Source organism: Pararge aegeria, chromosome 13, assembly GCF_905163445.1.
Source record: "Pararge aegeria chromosome 13, ilParAegt1.1, whole genome shotgun sequence".
Taxonomy (NCBI): Eukaryota; Metazoa; Arthropoda; class Insecta; order Lepidoptera; family Nymphalidae; genus Pararge; species Pararge aegeria.
In genome coordinates this window covers 17,266,376-17,291,103 of record NC_053192.1, presented here as the reverse complement: position 1 = coordinate 17,291,103, position 24,728 = coordinate 17,266,376, and the positions used below count along the sequence as shown (strand labels likewise).

The following is a 24,728-nucleotide window of genomic DNA, read 5'->3' as shown; positions in this document are numbered from 1 at the left end:
TATGGACCCACCACGTTCCAATGCCGCTACTCCAATGCAGGTTGACAGACCTTATTATCAGAAGGAAGTTAGTAAGTTGATAGTTGAGACTTAAAGTACTCTACAAGGCTCAGAAAAACGCAAACTTCTTTTCTAACCCCGGACTGATACTGCTGTTAGAGATCACAGACAGACATTTCGATTATATTTTTATGTACATACTTTTTACAATTCTAAGGATTATCCTAAGTACCTATCTATTTTTTTATTTATCAACACAAAAAAAATTGTTAGGTGGACAGACTTATTAGTTCCATACTGATATTCATAAGCGATAGTTGTGTACGTAAGAGAGGATAAATTATGCTCAAGGCCGAAAAGGTCAGGGAGCTTACTACCATCGCTCAGCAGTATTATTTGAACGTGTTTGACGCTCTTGCCTAGAATTATATTCCTTATTTTAAAGACAACCCAAGCAATGTCACAGTGGGACACTGCAAAAATACTGCCTGTGACTTCTGTAAACTTCAACTCATCTTTATTATTTATCAATCATCCAAGATTTTTTTATGCAGACATCATTTTATCAATGTGTTGTGGACAGTGCTATTTTTTATCATAGAAATAATAAAATAATATAAGTTGTGTTACAAACCCTACCTGCCGGAATAAACCCCACAAGACACTCGTCTATTTCTACTTTCCAAGAGCAGTGTAAAAAACTGCATGAAGCCGTCGAGAGGAAATGCCGTATAGGTATATGCCGTAAGATGACACCAATGACATTAAAATATCATAGTTTAGTTACCTTATTATTCTGTTTAATAATACAGACTTTAAGTTTACCAGACGCGAAACTTTTTTTAGACCTGTCTTCTAGATATGGGCATCCAGCAGTTAAATACGATGTGATCACTGAAGATGGATATATTCTTAACCTGTTTCATTTGCCTGGTAAGAGAAAGCCCCCGGTTTTGCTCACGCATGGCTTATTTTGTAATGGTGACTCTTGGATACTCAGAGGCAACACTTCTTTGCCTATAATCTTGGCGAATGCTGGTCATGACGTCTGGATAGGCAACTGTCGGGGAAACGTGTATTCCAAGAGACATATCCACCTGGATCCGAATTCTAGAAGATTCTGGAACTTTAGCTTTCATGAACAAGCTATCTATGATTTGAGTGTTATGATTGATACGGTTTTGGAGAAAACTGGAACGAAGAAAATCAACGCAATTGGACACTCCCTAGGTAATACAATATTCTATGTGCTGGGTTCCACTAAGACGGAATACAATGGAAAAGTGAACTTGCTAATAGCTTTGTCCCCTATAAGTTATTTAAATAACGTTCCACGACCTGCAAAATTATTTTTTGAGTTGGCACCATTTATTGGAGGAATCATGCAAGATAGAAACGTAACAGAGTTATTTGGACCTAATGGTATAATAAAGCGTTTGATAGAGAGCATCTGCTTTATACCGACTCTAGGCTACAAGGTATGTGTAGAGAACTTACTTTTTAATCTCGTTGGGTTTGATGAAAATGAACTGGGATCGGATTTCTCATCAATATTGTTCTCTCATTTTCCTTCAAGTGTTTCTTTAAAGAATCTATTGCATCTTGCTCAAGTTTATAATATAAAAAGATTCGCTCGATATGACTATGGATTGAAAAATATATTTATTTATAACACTTCCTTTCCTCCAAGATATGATTTGGATAATGTAAAAATGCCAGTGGCCTTAATAGCGGCTAAAAATGACAGACTATGTGCATTGAAAGATGTGGAGATATTGAGGAGCATGTTGGCGAATGTTGTGAGTTATCTGGTGATTCCATGGGGCAAGTTCAATCATGTGGACTACATTTGGGGTGAGAGCGCTCATATGTATCTGTACCCGTATATTTTAAGCTTATTAGACAAATATTCTCGATAGTTTGAACTGATGGTTTGTAGCTATTTTTTAAGCATATATTTATCAGTTATCAGCTGTTAGCCTCTACCTGAGAGCGTTTCGTTAGTTTACATAGTTGAATTTAATATACAAAATATTTTCACTGTGCGTTTTATTTCTTTTTTTTACTTAGGCAAGTTTTTTCACCGCCCTAAACAGCCCACTAAACATACATAATAGCTCAAGTTTTCGGAAGCTTTGTCATAATTCCTTAAAGCACCTGTGCAATTCATCAAGACCGTAGATAAAAGACGGTTTAGCCAATTCAAAAAAAATAATAATAATAATTAAATGGTATACATAAATAAATAAACTACGACAATACACAAAGATAAATTCACTGAATTATTTGCGTTGCGAAAGTTGCGTTAGCATTATTAATGAAACTTTAGAACTTATTATATACATGTTGGACCCCAAGACACGGGATATCCGGGTACGAGGTTGATTAAGAAAAATAATTGTACTTTTGACAAAATAAAACCTCTCATTATTATTATTTAAAATGGCTATAGTAGGTACGGAGTTAAGACGTAGTTTTAAAAACCGGATAATGGCGGATCCGAAAACGCCATTATTGTACGATCATGACCAATCAAAACACGTGATTTTTTTATGGAGAAAGAGCCTCAGTCCGAGTTTGACATATGCAACTTTAATATTCAAATTCCACCATAATAAAAATAAATCTACTATAATTTATTTTAAATGATTGCTTTTTACCTACACTTGAAAGAAATATCAAATTAATGCCATTTACCGAAACATAAAGGAAATATTAAATATTTAAGTATAAAAAGCAAATTTCAATTAAAAAATTCTTTTAATTTGTACAGGAAAGGTTCAAATATTAAACACATTTTAGTAGATATTTTAAGAGAAAATATATTACTCACTTATTATAATAATAATACATGATTTCAAACAATAATAATATTAATAATTATTAAATAAAAAAATTAAAACAATGTAAGATGTTATAGGAGAGTCAGGCGACAGGTAAATATAATTATGAATATACAAATTATACTTACCTGTAGCTGGAGTAGCGTTATAGGTCTTACCTCCATACAAGGTCTTTAGGAAAGGGTGTACTAGGGCATCGCCTCGCTTCAGAAAAATGATTATACATATTTTCGAGTAACCTTAAAAATATGGTCAACCATAACTTATTTTTACTTGAACTAACATTTAAAAGTTCATGTCAGTACGTTTGAATTAAGTATTGTTTGAATAACAAAGAACTAAATCTTTTTCCTAATGCTGTAGTAATCAGCTGACGTTATGGTTGTCACTGCGTAACTTTTTATAACAAAATACATTTGCGTAGTCACACACTAATCTTAATGATATTAGAAAATAACTTTATAAGTACACACTGGTTATAACAATAAAAACTTAAGATAACAAATCATATACCTCACAGCCTATAAAATAGACATAATTACGTCATACATTATAATATACTTATATAAAGGTGTAAAAACACGTACACACGATAAAAGCATTAAGTAAAATGTGCGTTTTTTTAAGCATGGCGTAAATAACTCTTAAATCTAGGTGTTCCAGTGAAAGCTGGAGTGCACAAGGTTAGGATTCCGTATGCCAATAAATTAATATAAAAATGACGGAAGCCTTTAGAAATGACTCCGTTGTCTATCCGTCTGTCAACCAAGTTGATACTTTCACCGAATCAAAGAAATTTATGGCATTCTATGTTGTTTTCTTAAATTTGATATATTATTTCATTAGGCTAAAGTGGCCTAAGACTGCTACATGAATGGGTGGCCCGGAGCATCTTTAGCAGATTTTGACTTTACATCATTCAATGCGAAGTAATTATTTCCTGAGGATGTTCCAGTAATAACCTTGCGCAAACAACGCATTTTGTATGATATGTGTCGAATTGATTTAAAAAATACAGAGCCTAGCAAGAGTGAATAGCAAATATATAAAGGTATAAATTTCCTATATGTCACTCATTAAAGTAATAATATTATTATTACAACGAAATTTTTCCTGATGGAAAGTGATGACGCAGGCAGCCTTCGTACATATATGTACAATGTACGTAACCTTTGCCATTAAAGAAAAGATTTATAGAGGACAGTCGATGTCGTGCCGTAACTCATTCGCACATTATTCACAAGCACTTGTATTGTGTGTGAGAAGGCATGATATCGGCCGACTTTTAAAAATCTATTCGTCAATGGCGCGTATTATACCTTCTCTTAACTCCACCAATGACGCGAATTTTGATGCGACTATTATAGCCAATCAGAACGCTCCATGTTTACGCGCGGTCAATCTTAAGCCATTATTGGTTGTTGCGTAAACGGTAACAAATACTGCCTGGCTATTGGCTGCAACAAAGCATGATTCAATTTTTGTTGACATATTTTAAATCTTAATTTTAAGCAACAAGGTTACATATAAACGGTTTTACAAGTGATATAACTGTACTTATACATAATACTAAAGTATGACTATGATAAATTATACACAGAATACTTTGGTTTCATTAAATACTCGCAACTTACACGAAGAGTTAACAATAAGAAGTATATTTTGTATAACATCTCGCTTTATGGGAACTGACGATGGCTCTTTGATGGAGAAGTAACCTAGAAAAGGTACGGCATCTGGAACGCTAAATAGCTTTTCCGCTGCAGAAGAATACAGCCCAAAATTTGTCATATTGAATTCCAAAAATTAGTCTTCTTCGGGAATCGCACCCAAGACTTTATCATAAGGGAACAGAGGTCAGTATTGTCATTAATCAATATACAGCCCGTTATAACTGTTATTGTTAAAATTCCGTGCAAATACATAGAGCGTTATATTAATACTTAGGTTTAATATTTAGGAACGAGCAGAGATTCTATGTTTTAACTTGCGGGAAATTATTAGGTAAAGCGAAAAAGCCAAATCGACTCGTCCGAGATACGTGCTACATGCGACCAATCACAACTCTTGAGCATATTGCGTGTCCTGCGAGTCATTTTGGAACACGCTAAATTAAAAACATACTGAACCCTCATTCAGCCACAATGGTATGCTGTGCATTGTGTCCAAAAACAGTGAAAACGCCCCGCACACGCTCCACACCCGCGGAATGATGCTAGCTCACAAACTTTTTCCAATTTCCGTATTTCATGGTAAACGTTTAGAACATTATAGATAATTACTGTCGACTGCTAAATGGAGTAAATTAAATAACTGCCTGTTCAAGAAACACTACTACAGTGGAGTGGTTTTTGAATGATGAATATTTTACATAGTCCGAAACGTCAACCAACCGAAACGGCCCTCGCAGGCGGCACCCTAAAATCGACGTCGCCCCCTTCACCCTGATGTTGCCGAGCCTTATCCTACTTCCTACTAATATTAAATGTGAAAGTGTGATTTGGAAAAAAATTGGCATGGCCTTCGCTATGAAAAGATCATAGGCTAACTTTTATTACGATTCCTTAAGTAGTTCCCGAGGGAAAATCGAAAAATGTTTACGAGCTAAGCCGCGGGCAGACAGCTTTGAAGTTTGGTATGCATGTCACCTGTGCTATGGAAAAGGACATGTACTTTCTACACCGATCTCTAAGAATTCCTGTAGTAGGATTAAAAATTGTTAACGAGCGAAGCTTTAGAAACACAAAAAACAAATACAGAACAGAAACAAATACAGTGTGTGTTTCCTTCGTTACAACAATAATATTATTGTAAACTTGCGAACCTGCACTTGTGTGTTTTTACCGGTTTGCCAGTAATTGGGTTTACACTACAACTTTATGTTTCTCAATTTTGTAGTTCCTAAGCTTGTTTCAGTGTATAATCTGTTGGTGAACCTAATAAATAAATAAATAAATAAAACAAAAACAAGTCCACAAGTTCTGAAGTCCACGTAGACGAGGTCGCGGGCAGAAGCTAGTATTATATATATTATAGTGTATTGTGGTGTGTGGATAAATAAATAGGATAAACTGATATATATTAATGTGTTGGCTATAGGGCTCTTCTCATAGCGAGCTTTCCGACGCTGTTACAACCCTTGTATCAGATGTGTTTATCACATATATTATAATATGGTGGTTATCAGATTCTCTCCTTCCGAAATAATAAAAAAAAAATACACTTCTTGAGACTCAGAGGACGTAAAGATTACTCGTTATCACTTGTGATTGGCTGTAAGTACGCGCGCCACTGCGCCGGATTGTACGCCGTCGTATGACTTTAGCTTGACACATACATGTTAATTTCCTATGACTAATTTTGAACATTATTTTCAACGCAACACCTTAAAGCATAAACACATTCGCTCAGCAATTGTGATTTTACTTACGCGTTATATTTTTTTATAAAATTTATGCTTTAGTTTATTTTCATTAAAAGTGATGAATTTTCATCATTACGCGACTTTATAAACGTTTTTACCAAAATTTACCTGCGTGTTTTATTTTGTGTTATATTTTGTATTATTACCATGCAGTAACACAATTAGTGATCAATTACGTCACTAAGTATCTTGTACGAATCGCAAACGTTAAGCAAACTTCCCATACTCGGTTATAAAAAACTTAGGGAAGTGTTTTCATAACGCTGTCATTTAGGAAATAAAATTTTATGTAGGAACAGCATCAAATTTTACAGAAGACAGAAGTGGCGTAGTGGAAATATCTCCCTCGCACGCCCGCACTTAAAAATGCCTAAGGTGCATCTTTCCTTTTCCCTCATCCCTACCACCGGATTTAAAGGACTCCCAGTTTATTTAATGCCAAGCGGAATTATATTTAGCTATTAAGTACGTACGTATGTTTATACATAGCGATTTATCAACTTATATTTGCGGCCTCTTTATTTTGTCTGATGTAAATTATAGCCTCGGCAATATTCATAATGTTCTTGCTACTATACTACTGTTAAAAGAATTGCTTATAATACATTAAGTAATCTAATATTTTTCACTAGGGCGAGTTGGCTGGGACAGTGAGATATCGCCGCCGCGCTGAGTTACCAGCGCAACCACACGTATAGGGTGTTTTAATTTTTTTTACAATTGGATTATTAGGCCGCTGTTATACCTAATAAATCGCCGTGTATATTACAGTTAATATAAGGATTCAATTGGTTTTCTTTACAGATCGAATTTCTTCGTTATAAACTACATTTAACGTAAAGGCACGTATAAAAATAGAAATTGGAGGCCCTGGGGTGATCAAAGGCGTCCAATTCCGAAACTTGAATGCCACTATCACGTCTCGGGTAAGCTCTAACCGCGCTCAAATACTGGATACAAAAGATACGATAGTACTACTGGGGCTGACCACATCCCTGTCCGCTGGAATGCCCTCATCATCAGCGGGCGCGGCGCGCTGTCAGCCGATCGTGTGCTGCAAGTTGTGCTGCAGCAGCGCCGTCTGGCTGTCGTTGTGCAGCTCAGCCAGCTGAACCGCGTCCAGGGGCTTGCGGCGCTCCGAGCTGTGCCACGCGCCGTACGTCACGTAGATGAGCAGACCTGGTACGGAAAAGAAACCATTAGCTGGCTAGCATTGTCGACAACGCATCACGAGATAATAAGCGTTGATAGCCTAGGTTAGGATTTCGGCTTCATTTTCTGGGGGCAAGACGATTCAAATCATTCAAACATTTCTCAAGAGGGCATTTTTTCCGGTGACTGTACCAATTTGTGAGCGACAATTTCGTCCACATTTGCTACAAAATAAACTGACGTCCCATTGACGCAGCGACACTGACCAGCCTCGTTCTTGGTTCAATAACAAAAACTATTAAAAAGGACAAGTCACCCAAAAATTTCATTTACCAGTGGGACAAAGATAAAATGTTAATTTAAAATAAATTACACAGGAAATTGCTTCGCATAATGATAATGGATTATAAGCTAGCGATCACCCACAGTTTTCTCCATGTGTTTTGACAAGTACGCAATGACATAAACTTTCGCACGTTATTGCAACGTTTGAATTATTACCGTAAAGGAAGCGACTTGGTCTGCGTTTACTTCTATTTTCAACAAATCCTTCGGAAACCGTTGGATTAAGTGACCTGGTAAACTGAACAACAAAGGTTTGTTGTAAAACCCGCGTAAACAGTACCCAGGTTTTCTCTGGAATAAAAGTGTCCCATGTCTGCAACATGCTATCTCTGGGCCAAACTTCCAGATCGGTGCAATGGTTGAGATCAACATAGTCAACAAACAAACAGAGCACCGTTTGCATTTATGCTATAGTCAACTGTCAATTAAGATTATTTTCGATTATATGAAATAGTTAATTTTTAAATTAAAAGAAGTAGTTACATTCCCGTTTCCCTTTTTAAGTATAAAAAGAAGAACATTTGTTTAACTTAGACATATCTGTTTATTGTTAATCATAAGTTTTGGAGCAAATGTCTATATTAACAAACTTTTCCTTAAGCTTAGCTCTAGCTGAAATATTCCGAAGTCCTTTTAATGATGCACTATTATTTAATCCATTGAAAGGACCACCGGAAAACGGAAAACTAGACTTCCTCGGCCTAGCCCATAAATATGGCTATCAACCATTAAAACACGAAGTCACCACAGAAGATGGGTATATCCTGACCCTATTCCATATACCTGGGAAAAGCAGATCTCCTGTGCTACTTGTACACGGCTTAGGAGACACCTCAGATTCATGGCTGCTTAGAGGAGAAACCTCCCTAGGAATCACTCTAGCAAATGACGGCTATGACGTCTGGTTTGCGAACTCAAGAGGGAACCGATACTCCCAAGGCCATGTCGCTCTGGATCCAGACAACGACTCAACGTATTGGAATTTTAGCTTTCACCAAATGGGATACTACGACTTACCTGCGATTATAGACAGAATTCTAAACGAAACACAATCAGCGAGTCTATCTGCTATTGGGCATTCCAGAGGCAATCTAATGTTCTACATCCTCGGTGCTACAAGACCGGAGTACAACTCCAAGGTAAATGTAATGATATCGCTGGCGCCGATATGTTACCTGCGCAACACTAAGCCTCCTATTTCGACACTTATAAAAGCCGCACCAGTGCTCGATCAATTATTCCATTCCCTTGATATACAAGTCACGGAAGTTTTGGGTTTCAACAGTACATTCACAAAGTTGTTTAGAGCTTTTTGTACGTATCCCGTGATCGGGCCTGGATTGTGTTTGAATTTTATTATTTTCCCACTATTCGGATACGACCCGATGGAGATCGAGTACTCTTTTCTAAACGTGCTCGTTTATCACTTTCCAGCGGGCTCGTCTTGGATGGACCTCTTGCACTTTTCACAGCTGAACAGGCGTGATTTTTCGCAATTTGATTATGGATATTCTCAAAATCTGGTAATCTATAACTCCCATAAACCGCCAGTGTACAATCTGACGCTGGCTACGATGCCCTTTGCACTGTTAGTTGGAAGGAACGACCATTTATCAACGATCGCGGACGTGGCCATACTGAAGAACCAGCTGCCTAATGTTGTGGAATATATCGTCAATCGGCGCGCTTTGTTCAATCACGCAGATGACGTCTGGGGAAAACATATGATAGATTATCTGTTCCCCGATATATTTCGAGTTTTAAGACAATACAACAAAGTTTAACTTTCAATATTTAATCACAATAGAATTATTTTTCCGTTAAGAACATAATAAACCGTTTCCCTGAAGGATTTTTGTCACGGTGGTCAACCTCCAGAGATTTTTCAGCTATGCGAAATATATTATACACATAAAATTAAACTGGGATATATATATATAGACATATACAACGTGTAAATGAAAACCGAAATAATACTTCCCAACTTCTTCTTACTTCGACTATAGAAATACGTGAACAACGGAGTAAAGTGGATCTTATGTGCTTTGTTTTGAAGCTCAAATATTGTCTACAATTCTTAAGCTCGGGCTTTTGACAGAACTTTTGTAAAACAAAAATCAGAAGTACAGGATTTACGAATCTAAAGCAAGAAACATTAGGTCCATCTTACTTTGACGAAACAGAGTTAAATAATTGAAAACGACTCCTCAATTGCGAGCTAACAGATCTTGTCTTAAGGCTACACCATACGAGTCAAAACACTGGGTGCGGGACAACCTAAATAATAAATCAAGCTTTAGTGGAAGATACATCCACAGATTATCTAAAACTAGTTTGATTTAAAGTCAAACTTTTCTATCCTTTTTTTGTTTATTTTTTTTTATCCTAAGTTATTTTTCATACCGCCGCAGTTGGAATAAATAATATTAGCAGTTTGATTAAGAAAAATATTATTTAAAACTGATTGCGGTTATATATCGCTAATTAGTTTACCAATGTTTTATAATAACCAGTTTCCGAAATAAATAACAGTGTTATTTATTTCGGAAAATGACTTTGAATCGAGTATTCAAGGGTCTTGAACAGACTGACCAGGTTCCGACATCATTTTTCAAAAAAATATTGATGCAAATACTATAGCTTAACGGTTTAGGGAGTTGAGAAAATAAGATATTTTTTTTTAAACAGTCATAAGTTTTTATAATACTAGTTAAAATGACTTTCTTGAATTTAATTAATAAGGGCATGATGGCCCTCTCCTATACGAGAGTCACCTCTCATATAAAATTTATGACGCCCTCTATTGAGAATATACTGAAGTGACAATTAATGTTTTCAGCTGTTTTTTAATGGTCAATTTCCGGTTTTTGAGAGTCTAATGATTTTTATATATGTAATAGCTTTCGCGTTTCCACTTCGTTGGGCCGTGGGCGGTAAACATTTTTACAGAGTTTGCTATGATGAAAAATATAACCAACCAGTCAGGGAATACCCTGACTGGTTGGTTATATTTTCAATGCATATATATGTGTGTATTTCTATACCGATTCGGCTAAGTATATTACCGGGTTTCGAACGAGCGACAGAAAAAATTATAATTGAATAAATTATGTTTGAAAATGCGCTTCATTAGTATCTACATTGTACCCTTGAAAAGCCGAGGCGGGTCGCTAGTAGTGTATTAAACGTTAATCTTCGTTTACCTGCTAGTGTCCTCACGGCCATATGAGCGCCCCACTAAAGTTCACAATCTCAAGGTCACTATTTAAAACCTCAACTTTTACTAATCCCCTTTTTAATCATGTTCATCTCATTATTTTAATTTGTTTATAGTGGGCAAGCTTCACGCATTTGTTAATTATATAATAGTTAACGGTATACCTATGCGATACATTAATATCGTCAAAAGCTAACACATCTTTTCTACAGAATTAGGCAACATCCATGTTTTTACTTCCAAGGAAAGCCTTGACGAATTTAAATTTGAAAACTTGAATTAAATCTTTCGCGGTAGTTTGTGAGATAAACGCGCACGGTCAGACACATTTTGAGATGAATATTGTTTTATATGAAATGATGAATGATGTCGAAGTGATTATGTAATCGGTAATAAAGAACCGATTATAAGTTATACCAAATATTTTCTAATATATTATGCACTCAACAATATGGAGTAGGTTATCGATCAAAAATATCTAATTAATAGAAATAATTAAAATGTCATTTACCTTACAAGTATAAAAAGCAACACATTTTAATAACTGACAAGATCGTTTATTCTGCATCAATATCTTCGAACATTTTTAAGTCGACAAATGGCCATATTAACAAACTTTTACTTAAGATTAACTCTTTTTGTAGTATTCCAAAATTGTTTCAATAATGCACAATCACTTCTTCCATTAACAGTTCCACCAGAAAACGCAAATATGGACTTCATTGGTCTAGCTAGCAGGAATGGCTATCAACCAGTGCGACACGAAGTCACCACGGACGATGGGTACATCCTCACTCTATTCCATATACCTGGGAGACGAAGATCTCCTGTGCTTCTTGTACACGGCCTAGCAGACACATCTGATTCATGGCTGCTCAGAGGAGAAACCTCTTTAGGAATCACACTAGCAAAAGACGGCTATGACGTCTGGTTTGCGAACTCAAGAGGGAACAGATACTCCCGACGCCATGTCGCTCTGGATCCAGACAAAGACTCAACGTATTGGAATTTTAGCTTTCACCAAATGGGATACTACGACTTACCTGCGATTATAGACAGAATTCTAAACGAAACACAATCAGCAAGTCTATCTACTATCGGGCATTCCAGAGGCAATCTAATATTCTACATCCTGGGTGCTACAAGACCAGAGTACAACTCCAAGGTAAATGTGATGATATCGCTGGCACCTATATGTTACCTGCGCAACACTAAGCCTCCTATTTCGACACTTATAAAAGCCGCGCCAGTGCTCGATCAAATATTCAATGCACTTGATATACAAGTCACAGAAGTTTTGGGTTTCAACAGCACATTCACAAAGTTGTTTAGAGCTTTTTGTACGTATCCTGTGATCGGGCCTGAATTGTGTTTGAATTTTATTATTTTCCCTCTATTCGGGTACGACCCGATGGAGATCGAGCACTCTTTTGTAAACGTGCTCGTTTATCACTTTCCAGCGGGCTCTTCTTGGATGGACCTCATGCACTTTTCACAGCTGAACAGGCAGGATTTTTCGCAATTCGATTATGGAACTTCTCAAAATCTCTTAGTCTATAACACCCCTAAACCACCAGTGTACAATCTGACGCTGGCTACGATGCCTTTTGCACTTTTCGTTGGAAGGAATGACCGTTTATCAACGATCGCGGACGTGGCCATACTGAGGAACCAGCTGCCCAATGTTGTGGAATACATCGTTAATCGGCGCGCTTTATTCAATCATGCAGACGACGTCTGGGGTAAACATATGATAGATTATCTGTTCCCCGATATATTTCGAGTTTTAAAACAGTACAACAAAGTTTAACTTTTAATATGTAATCACAAAAGATTTTTTTTACCGTTAAGAATATAATAACAGTTTCCCTGAACAATTTCGGTTACGGTAGTCAACCTCCAGGGAGATTTTTCAGCTATACGAGAGATATTATACACATATGATTACATGGGGAGAGAGAGGTATATAGACATATACAACGTGTTAATGAAAACCGAAATAATACTTCGCAGGCTTTAGTCGTACATTATTTATGAACCAAAACGCTAATAGTTTTTGAGTAAACCATTGCCATAGTTTTAGTGAAAGAAATCAGATACAGCCCTAACATCGCATGCAAAAGTAAAATCAAGTGACTCCTGTCACTTTATTAGGTACGCGTCGCGTAGCGTGCACTATGCACGTGTCGGACATTTATCTTCAACAGGGTTATCATATGCAAACACCCAGAATGTTTTGAATTCTTTTGTACGGAAAAATAAATATGCTTTTTCGATTTAATATTTTTATAGGGTGATTCCTTATGAAATATAATGTATGCGCCCTTCAACAGTATTTCGTTATTCCGGTACACGTAGTATATATATAGAGACATATATAATATAGTACAATTGTGCGCGAAAAATATTATAACCGGGTGGAGCTACAATATCGATATATACAACAATCTATTTTTTCCTGCCTGTATGTCTATCCGTTCAAGCATCGCATGGGAAACTACTAAACAAATTTAAATTAAGTATATTTGTAGATCTCTCACGGTTAACATTTAGATGTTTTTATCCCAGAAAACGGTGGGTTTCCTTGGAACATCGGATAAAAGATTTGTCGATAGTTTACTTTAATCTACAAACTGAGCCGCATTAGTATCTACATTGTACCCTTGAGAAGCCGAGGCGGGTCGCTAGTAGTGTATAAATTAAAGGTTATTTTTTTGTTATCTAAAGTGCACGCAATCTACGTTTACCTGCGAGTGTCCTCACGGCCATATGAGCGCCCCACTAAAGTTCACAATCCCAAGGTCACTCATTAAAACCTGTAGAATTCTCAACTTTTACTATTTTCCCTGTTATAATTATATTCATATTATTATTTTAATTTGTTTATAGTGGGCAAGCTTCACACATTTGTTAATTTTATAATAATTCACGTTAAACCAATGCGATATAAGCGCGTCAAACCTACATATCTTTACTGCAGAATCAGGCTATCCATTGATGAAAGGTTTGTATTTAAACATCAAAGTTTTAATTCCAAAGAAAGTCTTGACTTATTTAAATTTGTAAACTGAATAAAATCTTTCACGGTAGTTTGTGAGATAACCGCGCACAGTCAGACACATTTTCTGATGAATATATAATTTATATGAATAGATGAATGATGTCGAAGTGATTATGTAATGGATAATAAAGAACCGATTATCAATAGTTCTAAATATTTTCTAAAATATTATGCACTCAATAATATGGAGTAGGTTATCGATCAAAAATAATCGACATCAAATTAAAAGAAATAATGAAAATGTCATTTATTTTACAAGTATAAAAAGCAACACATTTTAAAAACTGACAAGATTGTTAACTCTGAATCAATATCTTCGAACATTTTTAAGTCGTCAAATGGCCAAATTAGCAAACTTTTATGTAAGATTAACTCTTGTTGGAGTAATCCAAAATTGTTTTAAAAATGCACAATCACTTCTTCCATTAAAAGTTCCACCAGAAAACGCAAATATGGACTTCATTGGTCTAGCTAGCAGGAATGGCTATCTACCAGTGCGACACGAAGTCACCACGGACGATGGGTACATTCTCACTCTATTCCATATACCTGGGAGACGAAGATCTCCTGTGCTTCTTGTACACGGCCTAGCAGACACATTTGATTCATGGCTGCTCAGATGAGAAACCTCTTTAGGAATCACACTCGCAAATGCCGGCTATGACGTCTGGTTTGCGAACTCAAGAGGGAACAGATACTCCCGACGCCATGTCGCTTTGGATCCATACAACGACACAACGTATTGGAATTTTAGCTTTCACCAAATGGGATATTACGACTTACCTGCGATAATAGACAGAATTCTAAACGAAACACAATCAACGAGTCTATCTGCTATTGGGCATTCCAGAGGCAACCTCATGTTCTACATCCTCGGTGCTACAAGACCGGAGTACAACTCCAAGGTAAATGTGATGATATCGCTGGCGCCGATATGTTACCTGCGCAACACTAAGCCTCCTATTTCAACACTTATAAAAGCCGCACCAGTGCTCGATCAAATATTCAATTCCCTTGATATACGAGTCACAGAAGTTTTTGGTTTCAACAGCACATTCACAAGGTTGTTTAGAGCTTTTTGTACGTATCCCGTGATCGGACCTGAATTGTGTTTGAATTTTATCCTTTTCCCTCTATTCGGATACGACCCGATGGAGATCGAGGAATCTTTTCTAGACGTGCTCGTTTATCACTTTCCAACGGGCTCTTCTTGGATGGACCTCATGCACTTTTCACAGCTGACAAGGCGTGATTTTTCACAATTCGATTATGGATATTCTTAAAATCTTGCAGTCTATAATTCTTCTAAACCACCGGTGTACAATCTGACTCTGGCTACTATGCCGTTTGCACTGTTCGTTGGGAGGAACGATCGTTTATCAACGATTGCGGACGTGGCCATACTGAGGAACCAGCTGCCGAATGTGGTAGATTACATAGTTAATCGGCGCGTTTTGTTTAATCACATGGACGACCTCTTGGGAAAACACATGACAGATTATCTTTTTCCTGATATATTCCGAGTTCTAAGACAATACACCCAAATTTAAAGTTGTGATGTGAAGCATTTATTTGTGCACCTTGGAAATTAAAAAGACTCACACGCAGTCATGGAAGAACGGTATGACACTATTTTATACCGCCAGAGGTTCTTCTTTTGTATTTATATTCTGTTATTATTATAAGTATTAAAATAACAAGATGAAACATATACTTTTGGTTATTTCCTTATCACTATCAGTTCCGCCGAGTGTCCCGTGATAGCCAATCGATTATTTATCGATTTTAGCATAGTTATTAATTAAAGGGAAGAAAAAGTATAGTTTTCACTTTTAGATCTACACGAAATTAAGACAAAACTGAACTGATCGTGCAACCTATCCAGTGCAAAAAGAATGAATAAAATCGGCTCGCTTTTGACGAAATTATTATGTAGAGTTAAAAAACTTTCATCCCCTCTCCTAAGGGAACTGTTTGTAAATTATTTATTAAAATCTACTTCTATATATTATGTATATTTATATATATTATGTATATATTATATTTATACATTACGTATATTTATTTAAATTATGTATTTGTATCTATACATTTTTCGTATTTATGTATATATTACTCTTGGCACTATCTCGTTCTCTTGCTTAAAGTCCTGTCTACAAAGGTTGCCTATAAGAGATTGCTTGCATATCTACTTAAGGACACCTTTGCATGTCTACTTTGTTTAGTGTGTACTCCTTTCTGTTTTTTTCCTGTATGTTATACGTGCAATAAAGTGTTTCTTCTTCTTCTCCTTCTCCTCGCATCCTCGTAGCATGAACTAAAGTCATGCCAAGTATCATTTGAATCTATTCAGTAGACGTGATGCGCGGCCAAGATACAGACAGACGGACAGACACAATACAATTTTGGCTTAACGAAACTGTCGTTTATAGAGTGCCCTTCAAATTAAATTTCAAAATATCTTCAATGTACAGAATTCGAACTGTTTTAATTTTAACATAAGTATAGATATAGAATCCTGCATTGCTAACTAAACCATCTAAAATTGCAATTGTGCATTCGTTACATTTGACTTTTATGGCTACAAATGAGCTACACCAAATTATTTCGAGCATTAATAATTTCATTTTAATTAACTGTGACTTCATAAAATACATAAAGGTAGTCCCGTCCATAAATGTAGATTTCAATTCTAAATTTGTTTTAATTGGATTGTTTGAAAAGATGAGGCATTGCATTTTAATAATCGCTCTAACACTCTTCTTAAAATGTAATCTTATACAAACTTTTAATCCATCAACGCTTATTACGGGAATAAATCCGGAAGACGCTTTGTTGAATTTCACTGGACTGGCTAGAAAATATGGTCACCCGGCTGAGATATACCACGTGGAAACTCAGGATGGATACATCCTGGAGTTATACCACCTTCCAGGAACAGGTCGGAAACCAATACTGCTGATGCACGGATTCTTAGATTCATCAGACACTTGGATATTGAGAGGAAAGGATTCTCTCGGCATCAGCTTAGCAGATAATGGCTACGACGTGTGGCTTGGCAACACAAGGGGCAACAGGTATTCGAGCAGCCACATTTCGTTGGACCCACAAAAAAATCCCGAATATTGGATGTACAGCATCCACGAGCTCGGCTATTATGATCTACCCGCAATTATTGACGAAGTGCTGCTTCGAACGGGTGCACAAAGCTTGACAGCAATCGGACATTCTCAAGGGAATACCATATTCTACATCCTCGGTTCAACTCGCCCAGAATACAATGCCAAGATCAATCTGTTGATAGCGCTTTCGCCTATATGCTTCATGCACAATACTTCACCACCTGTGTCTACATACTTAAAGTTAGCACCAAAACTTGCCAAAATTGCCAGAAGAATGGGTATCTATGACCTTCTAAGGTACGACGGTCCCGAGAATAAATTTATCAGAAAAATTTGTTCACAGCCAATAATTGGTTACGCGGTATGCTCCCGTTTGTTCATCTTCCCATTAATTGGGTTCGATCCCACTGAATTGGAGTACGAGTTCTATGAGGTGTTAATCCACCACCTCCCCGCAGGCACCTCTTGGATGAACTACGAGCACTTCGGACAAATAGGTATGAGCAAGAGATTCGCACGTTACGACTATGGAATCAAGGGTAATGTTATCAAGTACAATTCAACAATCCCACCTTTATATGAACTGAGCAATGTTACCATGCCGATTGCTTTATTAGGTGGACGAAATGATCCATTGTCGACATTAGAAGACGTAGATTTGCTCAAAGACCACCTGCCGAACTATGTAGAATACCTCGTCAACCCTCGCCTGCAGTTCAATCATGGTGACAGTGTATGGGGTAAAAATATGAAGGATTATTTGTTTCGTTATATCTATAGTACGTTAGAATGGTATGATATCTATCCATAAAATATGTAAAGTTTTGTAATACCGTCGAAGTTCATAGAAGATCTTTATTAAAATATTGGATTACGTATCAATATGGTTATATATTGCATTTCACAGCCGAGGCGATATTAGGAGTTATTAGATTTAACTGAGATCAGATTTTCAACTTGTAAAGTTACATATTTTATTTTGAGCATGTAAAAAATTTTAATTTGTTATCACAAGTCAAGTAATTTATATTGTGTTATTTTCCAACCGATTTTATTATTTGTATTTGCCTGAAATAAAGATAAGTATTATTAACGCATGGAAGAAGTACATAATTAATAAAAGATAAGTTTATTATATTTATATTATTACGCAGCCATTTGAATATGAACACATTTTTTTTTAAATATACTTTTAGTTTTTAAATTAAAATCCATAACCGGCAGGGCAATTTGGGAATTTATAATTTTTGAATTTTCTCTGGTCTGGTCTGGAAGCTTTGGCCGTGGCTAGTTACCACCCTGACGTGCCGCTAAGCGATTTGGTGTTCCGGTGCGAAGTCGCATATAAACCGATTAGGGGTATGATTACCAAAATTCTCTAACAGGTTAGCCTACCATATTAGACTGCATCATCACTTACAACCAAGGGCTAACTTGTAGTGGAACAGAAAAAAAGATTGCCCTAAGGCATCTCGCACTTCTTGCAAATGGTACCTAGAATTGCGCCCTGAGACTATTGAAGCGCGACTTTGAAAAGATTTTCCATTTCGGAACCTTCATTATACAAATTGGGTCAAGTCACTATGCCAGTAGCGCGGTATGCCGCCGGAAATAAGGTTTCTCTTCTTTACCAGTCGTATTGATGGGAAAATTACCTTATGTTGTGTACTATCTAAGAATCCTTGGGAGTATATTATACATTTGAATGAATGAATGAATGAATGAATGAATGAATACACTTTTATTGTACACCACAGATAAAATTTACAGAGATACAAATACAACAGCACAATAAGGTAGAACGTACAATTTGGGGGCCTTATCGCTAAATAGCATTTGATTACATTCATCAAGTGTAATACTACTGGGGTTGGAACTAAACCGGTTACTTCGATCTGTACTTAAACCGAGTTGTGTCGGGTAGTGTTGGTAGATCAGAATACAGTTGTCATCACCCCTTCTCTTACCGCGGGTGTCAAACGAGTCGGTGTTACTACTACGATCTACAATACGTGATTACAGGCAAATCCTCCCGTTGGGTGAGACTTTTTGTCCAGCAGACTGTAATAGGATATCATTTTGACAGCCGGTTGGCGCAGTGGGCGACCCTGCTTTCTGCGTCCAAGGTCGTGGGTTCTATACCCACAACTGGAAAAATATTTGTGTGATGGACTTGAATGTTTTTCAGTGTTTGGGTGTTCATCTGTATATTATAAATATTTATTGTTATTATAAAAATCATAAAAATATTCATCAGATATCTTAATACCCATAACACAAGCTACGCTTACTTTGGGGCTGGATGGCGGCGACGTGTGTATTGTCATAGTATATTTATTTATAAAAAAAAACCCATTACCGGCCCACTACAGCGCACGGGTCTCCTCTCACAATGAGAAGGGGTTAAGGTCGTAGTCCACCACGCTGGCCTAGTGCTGATTGGTGGATGTCCCTAAACGTTAGAATAGGCCTCAACAACCGCTTATAGAATCTTTAATTATCTTTAATTAAAAGCCTTCGAATGTATACGTTTTGTTTATGAACAAAAATAAGCAAGTCAGAACGAATCTGTGGTTACCTTTCGGAAGTCGTTCTAATTAGGTTAATGGCGTATATAGGAGTTATAAGTACGGAGTGTTAGTCGCGAAATCTATGTATAAAATTAGTTGTTGCCCGCGACGTTTACGGTATTCTTTTACCCCTGAACTGACCGCGACTTCGTCCGCGTTATATTTAGGTTTTTCAGATTCCCATACAAAAAGTTTCGATGCCCCGGCTTAAAAAAGTATGCAATGTCTACGCAAAACTATGTCCAGTCCCTTAGCTAAGCGCGTTCTTCCAAACAGAAAAACTCTTCAGATCATTACACACCTAGATACAATTCTAATAACTATTTACATCTTCTCAACACAACTATAACATTCTCATGATAACGAACGGCATAGTTGTAATCAAGGTCGTTGACAAGGTCAAACTAATCAACATGAGAGATTCTTCAACACCTTTACTTACGCGAACCATTTATTGATACGCAACATGATAACTAACGTCATTTAAATGGTAATTACTTTTATTATTATGCCAATAGCAAAGCAATTAATAAATAACAAGAATAGCTACAGAGTTTATTACAATAAATTCCGTACAGATGGACAAATCGCAGTTTTCTTGGCATTCTTATAATGATCACAACAACGGTGTTCTATTTAACAGTGGTAGAAATAATCGTTCAACAAATTAGTTACACATCAGCGTCCAATGCACCAGTTATTTTACCAGAAGACGCAACACTGACCACGATTGAACTCGCCAACAAATATGGGCATCCGGCTACGCGATACGATGTGACCACTGAGGATGGATACGTCCTCGGCATTTACCGGCTCCCAGGCAAGGGCCGCATCCCAGTACTACTTATGCACGGTCTCCAGGATTCCTCCGATAGCTGGTTGCTCAGAGGGCAGAACTCTCTGGCAATCACGCTCGCTAACAACGGATGTGATGTATGGCTAGGCAACAGCAGAGGAAATAGATATTCCCGACTTCATAAACACCTCAACCCGGACACAGACCCCGCGTTCTGGCAGTTCAGCTTCCACGAGATGGGATATTATGACCTCCCAGCTATCATTGACACAATTCTGAACGAAACCGGCGCAGATAATTTAACAGCCATCGGCCATTCCCAAGGTACCACGATGTTCTTCGTGCTCGGTTCCGAAAAGAAAGAGTACAACTCCAAGGTCAATGTGCTGGTAGCACTCGCTCCGATGGCGTTCGTGCACAATGCTCCAGCACCTGCATCAATATTGATACAATTGTCACCGCTGCTCAGTCAATTGGACAGGGAAGATGGTTCGAGTGAAGTATTCGGCGACAACAGTACAGCCAGTACTTTGATTCACACGTTTTGTACCACCCCCATTACTGGTTATCTGGGCTGTGTGTATGGAATAATATTCCCCTTACTGGGCTACGATCCGGCTGAATTGGATCCTAATTTTTTTTTTGTTGCTGCTGCCCATTATCCATCAGGAGGTTCCTATTTGAGCATCTTGCATTATCTGCAGGTGGGGTATAGGAAGGCTTTCGCACCATACCATTACGGAAGTGATGTTAATATGAAAGTGTATAACTCCTCGGATCCTCCAGAATATCAATTGGATCAAGTGACTATGCGAGTGGCTCTATTGTCCGCAAGAAATGATCGTTTATCTTCAATTCCTGATGTGTTACATTTGAGACGGCAGTTGCCGAATGTGGTATATTATCTGGAGAATCCTCGACCGTTGATGAACCATGTAAACTATGTGTGGGGTCTAAACATGCAAGATTACTTGTTTCCCTACATATATAGTGTATTGCAAAATAACCATCATAATCTTACCAACATGACTACGCAACTTTAAGTATAAAACTGGAAAATGAACGTTTTGAAATTGTTGCAGTAGTAGTAGTAGTACCTAAAGCTCTAAAGTAAACTATTTTAGATGATTATAATATTTATGTCTGGCTACAAGTAAATCTGTGTTAAATATTTTCATATGCTATTTTAGGAAGAAATTTAAAATACATGGTGTATCTTCAATAAAATGGAACATCGTCATCGAAAGTGTTCAATGATATACCTACCAGTAGCTGTTACGCGCGGATCCATACCCATCAAGTAACAGATTAAATTATTTACCATTATCATACATTACGACTTCAAAACGAAATCAAATAGACACGACCTCGAGTTCATCCATACTTCACCTTCCATACTTACAAAATGGTACAAAATTTACTAACGCCATCTAAAGTAAAGTGGGTGAACTTTTACGACACCTAACGAAAAAATCCAATTGGGTCAATGATAAAGCAATTTCAACCGTCTACAAAACGAGTGGTTGAAATCAATACCTATTGTATTTAATAAATTTTAATAATATTGAAATTAACCAATTATTAAAATAAGTACTTATGAATGAATTATTTAAGTGTGCACACTGATATATTCGAGGACTCTAGGGTGTTTTTTTTAGTTCGGTATATTAGTATTATATTATTTAAGATAACTTCGAATAGTTTCCATTAAAAATTGTACGGGGTTTGAGTATTTAATATGGTGTTTGGCTATCTAAATCGGCCTTTTTTTTTTTGTAAAATAGTGGCCGCGCATAAGGTCTGTATTAATAAATAGCTCATCAAAACAAAATGATGTGAAAGTGTCAGGTTCCCAATATATTAGCTATAAAATATTAATTGGTGGTCTTCAATAAATAAACCCAAAAGTATAGTTAAACGTTGGAATTCCTAACCAAAGAAGAGATATTTAAGATCAAAGAGGCCAGTACGACAAAACGCCAATTTCATCAATAAGGACCGAATATAAAGCTTTGGAGATTGTTTGGTTGAACGCGCTAATTTCAAAAAACCAAAGTGGTTTTTTTGTCTATTTATCTGCTTAAGGCTACCCAACATCACGCTACGACCATTAGCTACCACGTCTAGACTGCGATCATCGATGAGAAATGGTGCAAACACCGTAAAAAATATCCTTTTTAAGTGATCATATATCACTTACGCGGTATACGTTACGCTAAAACGAGGGAAGTATGTAGTGTATGACGGAATTGTTTCTCTTTAAAATTCTAAAAACAGTCCGCTGTTGCGGATATAGCTATATAAATAAATAAATAAATAAATAAATATGCTACGACAATACACACATCGCCATCTGGCCCCAATTTAAGCGTAACTTGTGTTATGGGTACTAAGATGACTGATGAATATTTTTTATATATAATATACATAAATACTTAGAATATACATATAAACACCCAGACACTGAAAAAGATTCATGCTCATCACTCAAACATTTTCCAGTTGTGGGAATCGAACCCACGGCCTTGGACTCAGAAAGCAGGGTCGCTGCAAACTGCGCCAATCGGCCGTCAAATATAGTTGTATAGCTATCTTTTATGGATGACTCATAAGCGGACGAAGTCGCGAGGGACCGCTAGTTTATTAATAAAGATATTTAAAAAAAATCCTCGAATGACATATAGTTTAACGATACTTTCGTGTCCCGTGATCACGAATTGTCCATCAAATAAACGAACATCAAAGTGTCCATACCTACTAATACCATAAAATGTATCTGTTTGTTTGTTCCCGCCACCCAGATCACAGCACCGATCTTGATACAAAGGGAAAAGGGACAAATATAGCTTTAATCCTGGAGATGGACATAGAATAATATTTATCCTGGCAAACTCCCAAGATAACGTTCCCGGAGATTTTTTATGCATGACGTGTATAGTATATTATAGTCTTTAGTATAGTCTATAGTTTATGAGATAACAAGACGATTTGAAAGAAGGATAGCGGGAGAGGGGGCAAAGAGACCACCCATTCAGTACCACTAATAATCGATTTAAAGTAATTATTATAATTTCTAAGTATATTATTCCTTTAAAATAAAAAGTAATATAAAAAAAAATTGACAAACCTTAATTTGTTAAATTGTACTTGTAAACACAGCTGATGTTATGGTTGGCATTGCGTATCTCTTCATGACATTTTTGTACAGATATTTTTCTAAAATACTGATCCGAGGATATAGTTGTAGAACAAGTACGGAGATACTAACTACTTTAGCCTTGCAACATAAATAGCCTATAACAGTCCACAGAGGTTCCTGTTTCATCAACGGTCAAGAACGAGAGAATTTGCTCATAATAACCACGCTGGGCACACGGGTTGGTAATCGCAGTAGTACAGAGGACGCTACCACAGAGGAGAAACGGCACAGAGCTTCTAAGAAGCGAGCAAAAGGAGAATGCCGGAACACGGTTTCGTTTGGTGCCTCATTCAAATTGGTATCAAAATTTACTTTTTATTTTTTTAAATACCTCTCAAATGGCCAAGCTTTAACTTCGACGGTTTAAAAATAATTTAATGAAATAGATTAGTAGTTCTAATATATTGTGAACAGTACCATCAATAGGTAGGTACAATAATCGCATGTGTCTAAAATAACCTTAATTCACGAAATTCATTTGCATTTAACTCTTAAATCCGGCGAACTAGTTTTAATGTTTTTGGTAATGGCTATATTGTAATTATAAAACCTTCAAAATGAGATAAATTCCAAGAAGGCACCTTATAAGTACTATGTGAAACCAAATCCCATATTTTGGTAGGGTTGGCACAGGACCGCGGAGCGGACGCGTGAAGAAGCTGTAAACGCACATCCGCTCCGGCGTAGACGGGGGGGAAGGAGACGGCGGGAATATGCCGCACGTCTGGTTGCCCTGGGAGGCGGCGGGTAGTTATTGGGCTAGCTACCCGTCCCTATACGAGTCTCCCTGCTGTCTGAGGGGGGGTCAAGCTGTCCTGATCACCTCCTCCTTTGCTTAGTAGCCCTGGCAATCAGCTGGGGTTGTTGGTAGACGTCTGGGAAGTGTACAACGGGTTCCCCGGACGTCCAATAAATCCAACGAGAGGGACATGCCGTGGTGGTTTTTAGTTCGGGTAAACGAGTCCCACATAACCTCTGTCCTGCCCAAAAGGACAGAGG

The 24,728-nt window shown here is 37.1% G+C and overlaps 4 protein-coding genes across 4 annotated transcripts in view; 3 read left to right on the top strand and 1 right to left on the bottom strand.

Annotated features, from left to right (window-relative positions):
• Position 1: 1 nt before the first annotated feature.
• On the top strand, positions 2-1,919 carry LOC120628830 (lipase 3-like). Its single transcript, XM_039897452.1, has 2 exons — positions 2-67; positions 813-1,919. Exons 1-2 carry the CDS (start codon positions 2-4, stop codon positions 1,917-1,919), a joined length of 1,173 nt encoding a protein of 390 aa, XP_039753386.1.
• Positions 1,920-6,782: 4,863 nt separating this feature from the next.
• Positions 6,783-24,728, bottom strand: part of LOC120628974 (cationic amino acid transporter 2-like) — a 38,413-nt gene continuing 20,467 nt past the window's right edge. The window contains exon 14 of the mRNA XM_039897681.1: positions 6,783-7,446. Coding sequence (XP_039753615.1) covers positions 7,307-7,446 — 140 coding nt within the window. The 3' untranslated portion in view covers positions 6,783-7,306. The remainder of the gene's footprint in view (positions 7,447-24,728) is intronic.
• Positions 16,712-18,177, top strand: LOC120628976 (lipase 1-like). The gene has a single exon (XM_039897683.1). The coding sequence runs from the start codon at positions 16,767-16,769 to the stop codon at positions 17,973-17,975; it is 1,209 nt and encodes a 402-aa protein (XP_039753617.1). The 5' UTR covers positions 16,712-16,766; the 3' UTR covers positions 17,976-18,177.
• On the top strand, positions 20,296-22,066 carry LOC120628975 (lipase 1-like). The gene has a single exon (XM_039897682.1). The coding sequence runs from the start codon at positions 20,347-20,349 to the stop codon at positions 21,571-21,573; it is 1,227 nt and encodes a 408-aa protein (XP_039753616.1). The 5' UTR covers positions 20,296-20,346; the 3' UTR covers positions 21,574-22,066.

Bases quoted from the DNA above. Each gene is read 5' to 3' on its own strand.
- LOC120628975 (XM_039897682.1), top strand. From the start codon at position 20,347: ATGATCACAACAACGGTGTTCTATTTAACAGTGGTAGAAATAATCGTT.
- LOC120628830 (XM_039897452.1), top strand. From the start codon at position 2: ATGGACCCACCACGTTCCAATGCCGCTACTCCAATGCAGGTTGACAGA. The intron at 68-812 runs GTTAGTAAGTTG...TTAATAATACAG, and splicing joins GACCTTATTATCAGAAGGAA to ACTTTAAGTTTACCAGACGC.
- LOC120628976 (XM_039897683.1), top strand. From the start codon at position 16,767: ATGAGGCATTGCATTTTAATAATCGCTCTAACACTCTTCTTAAAATGT.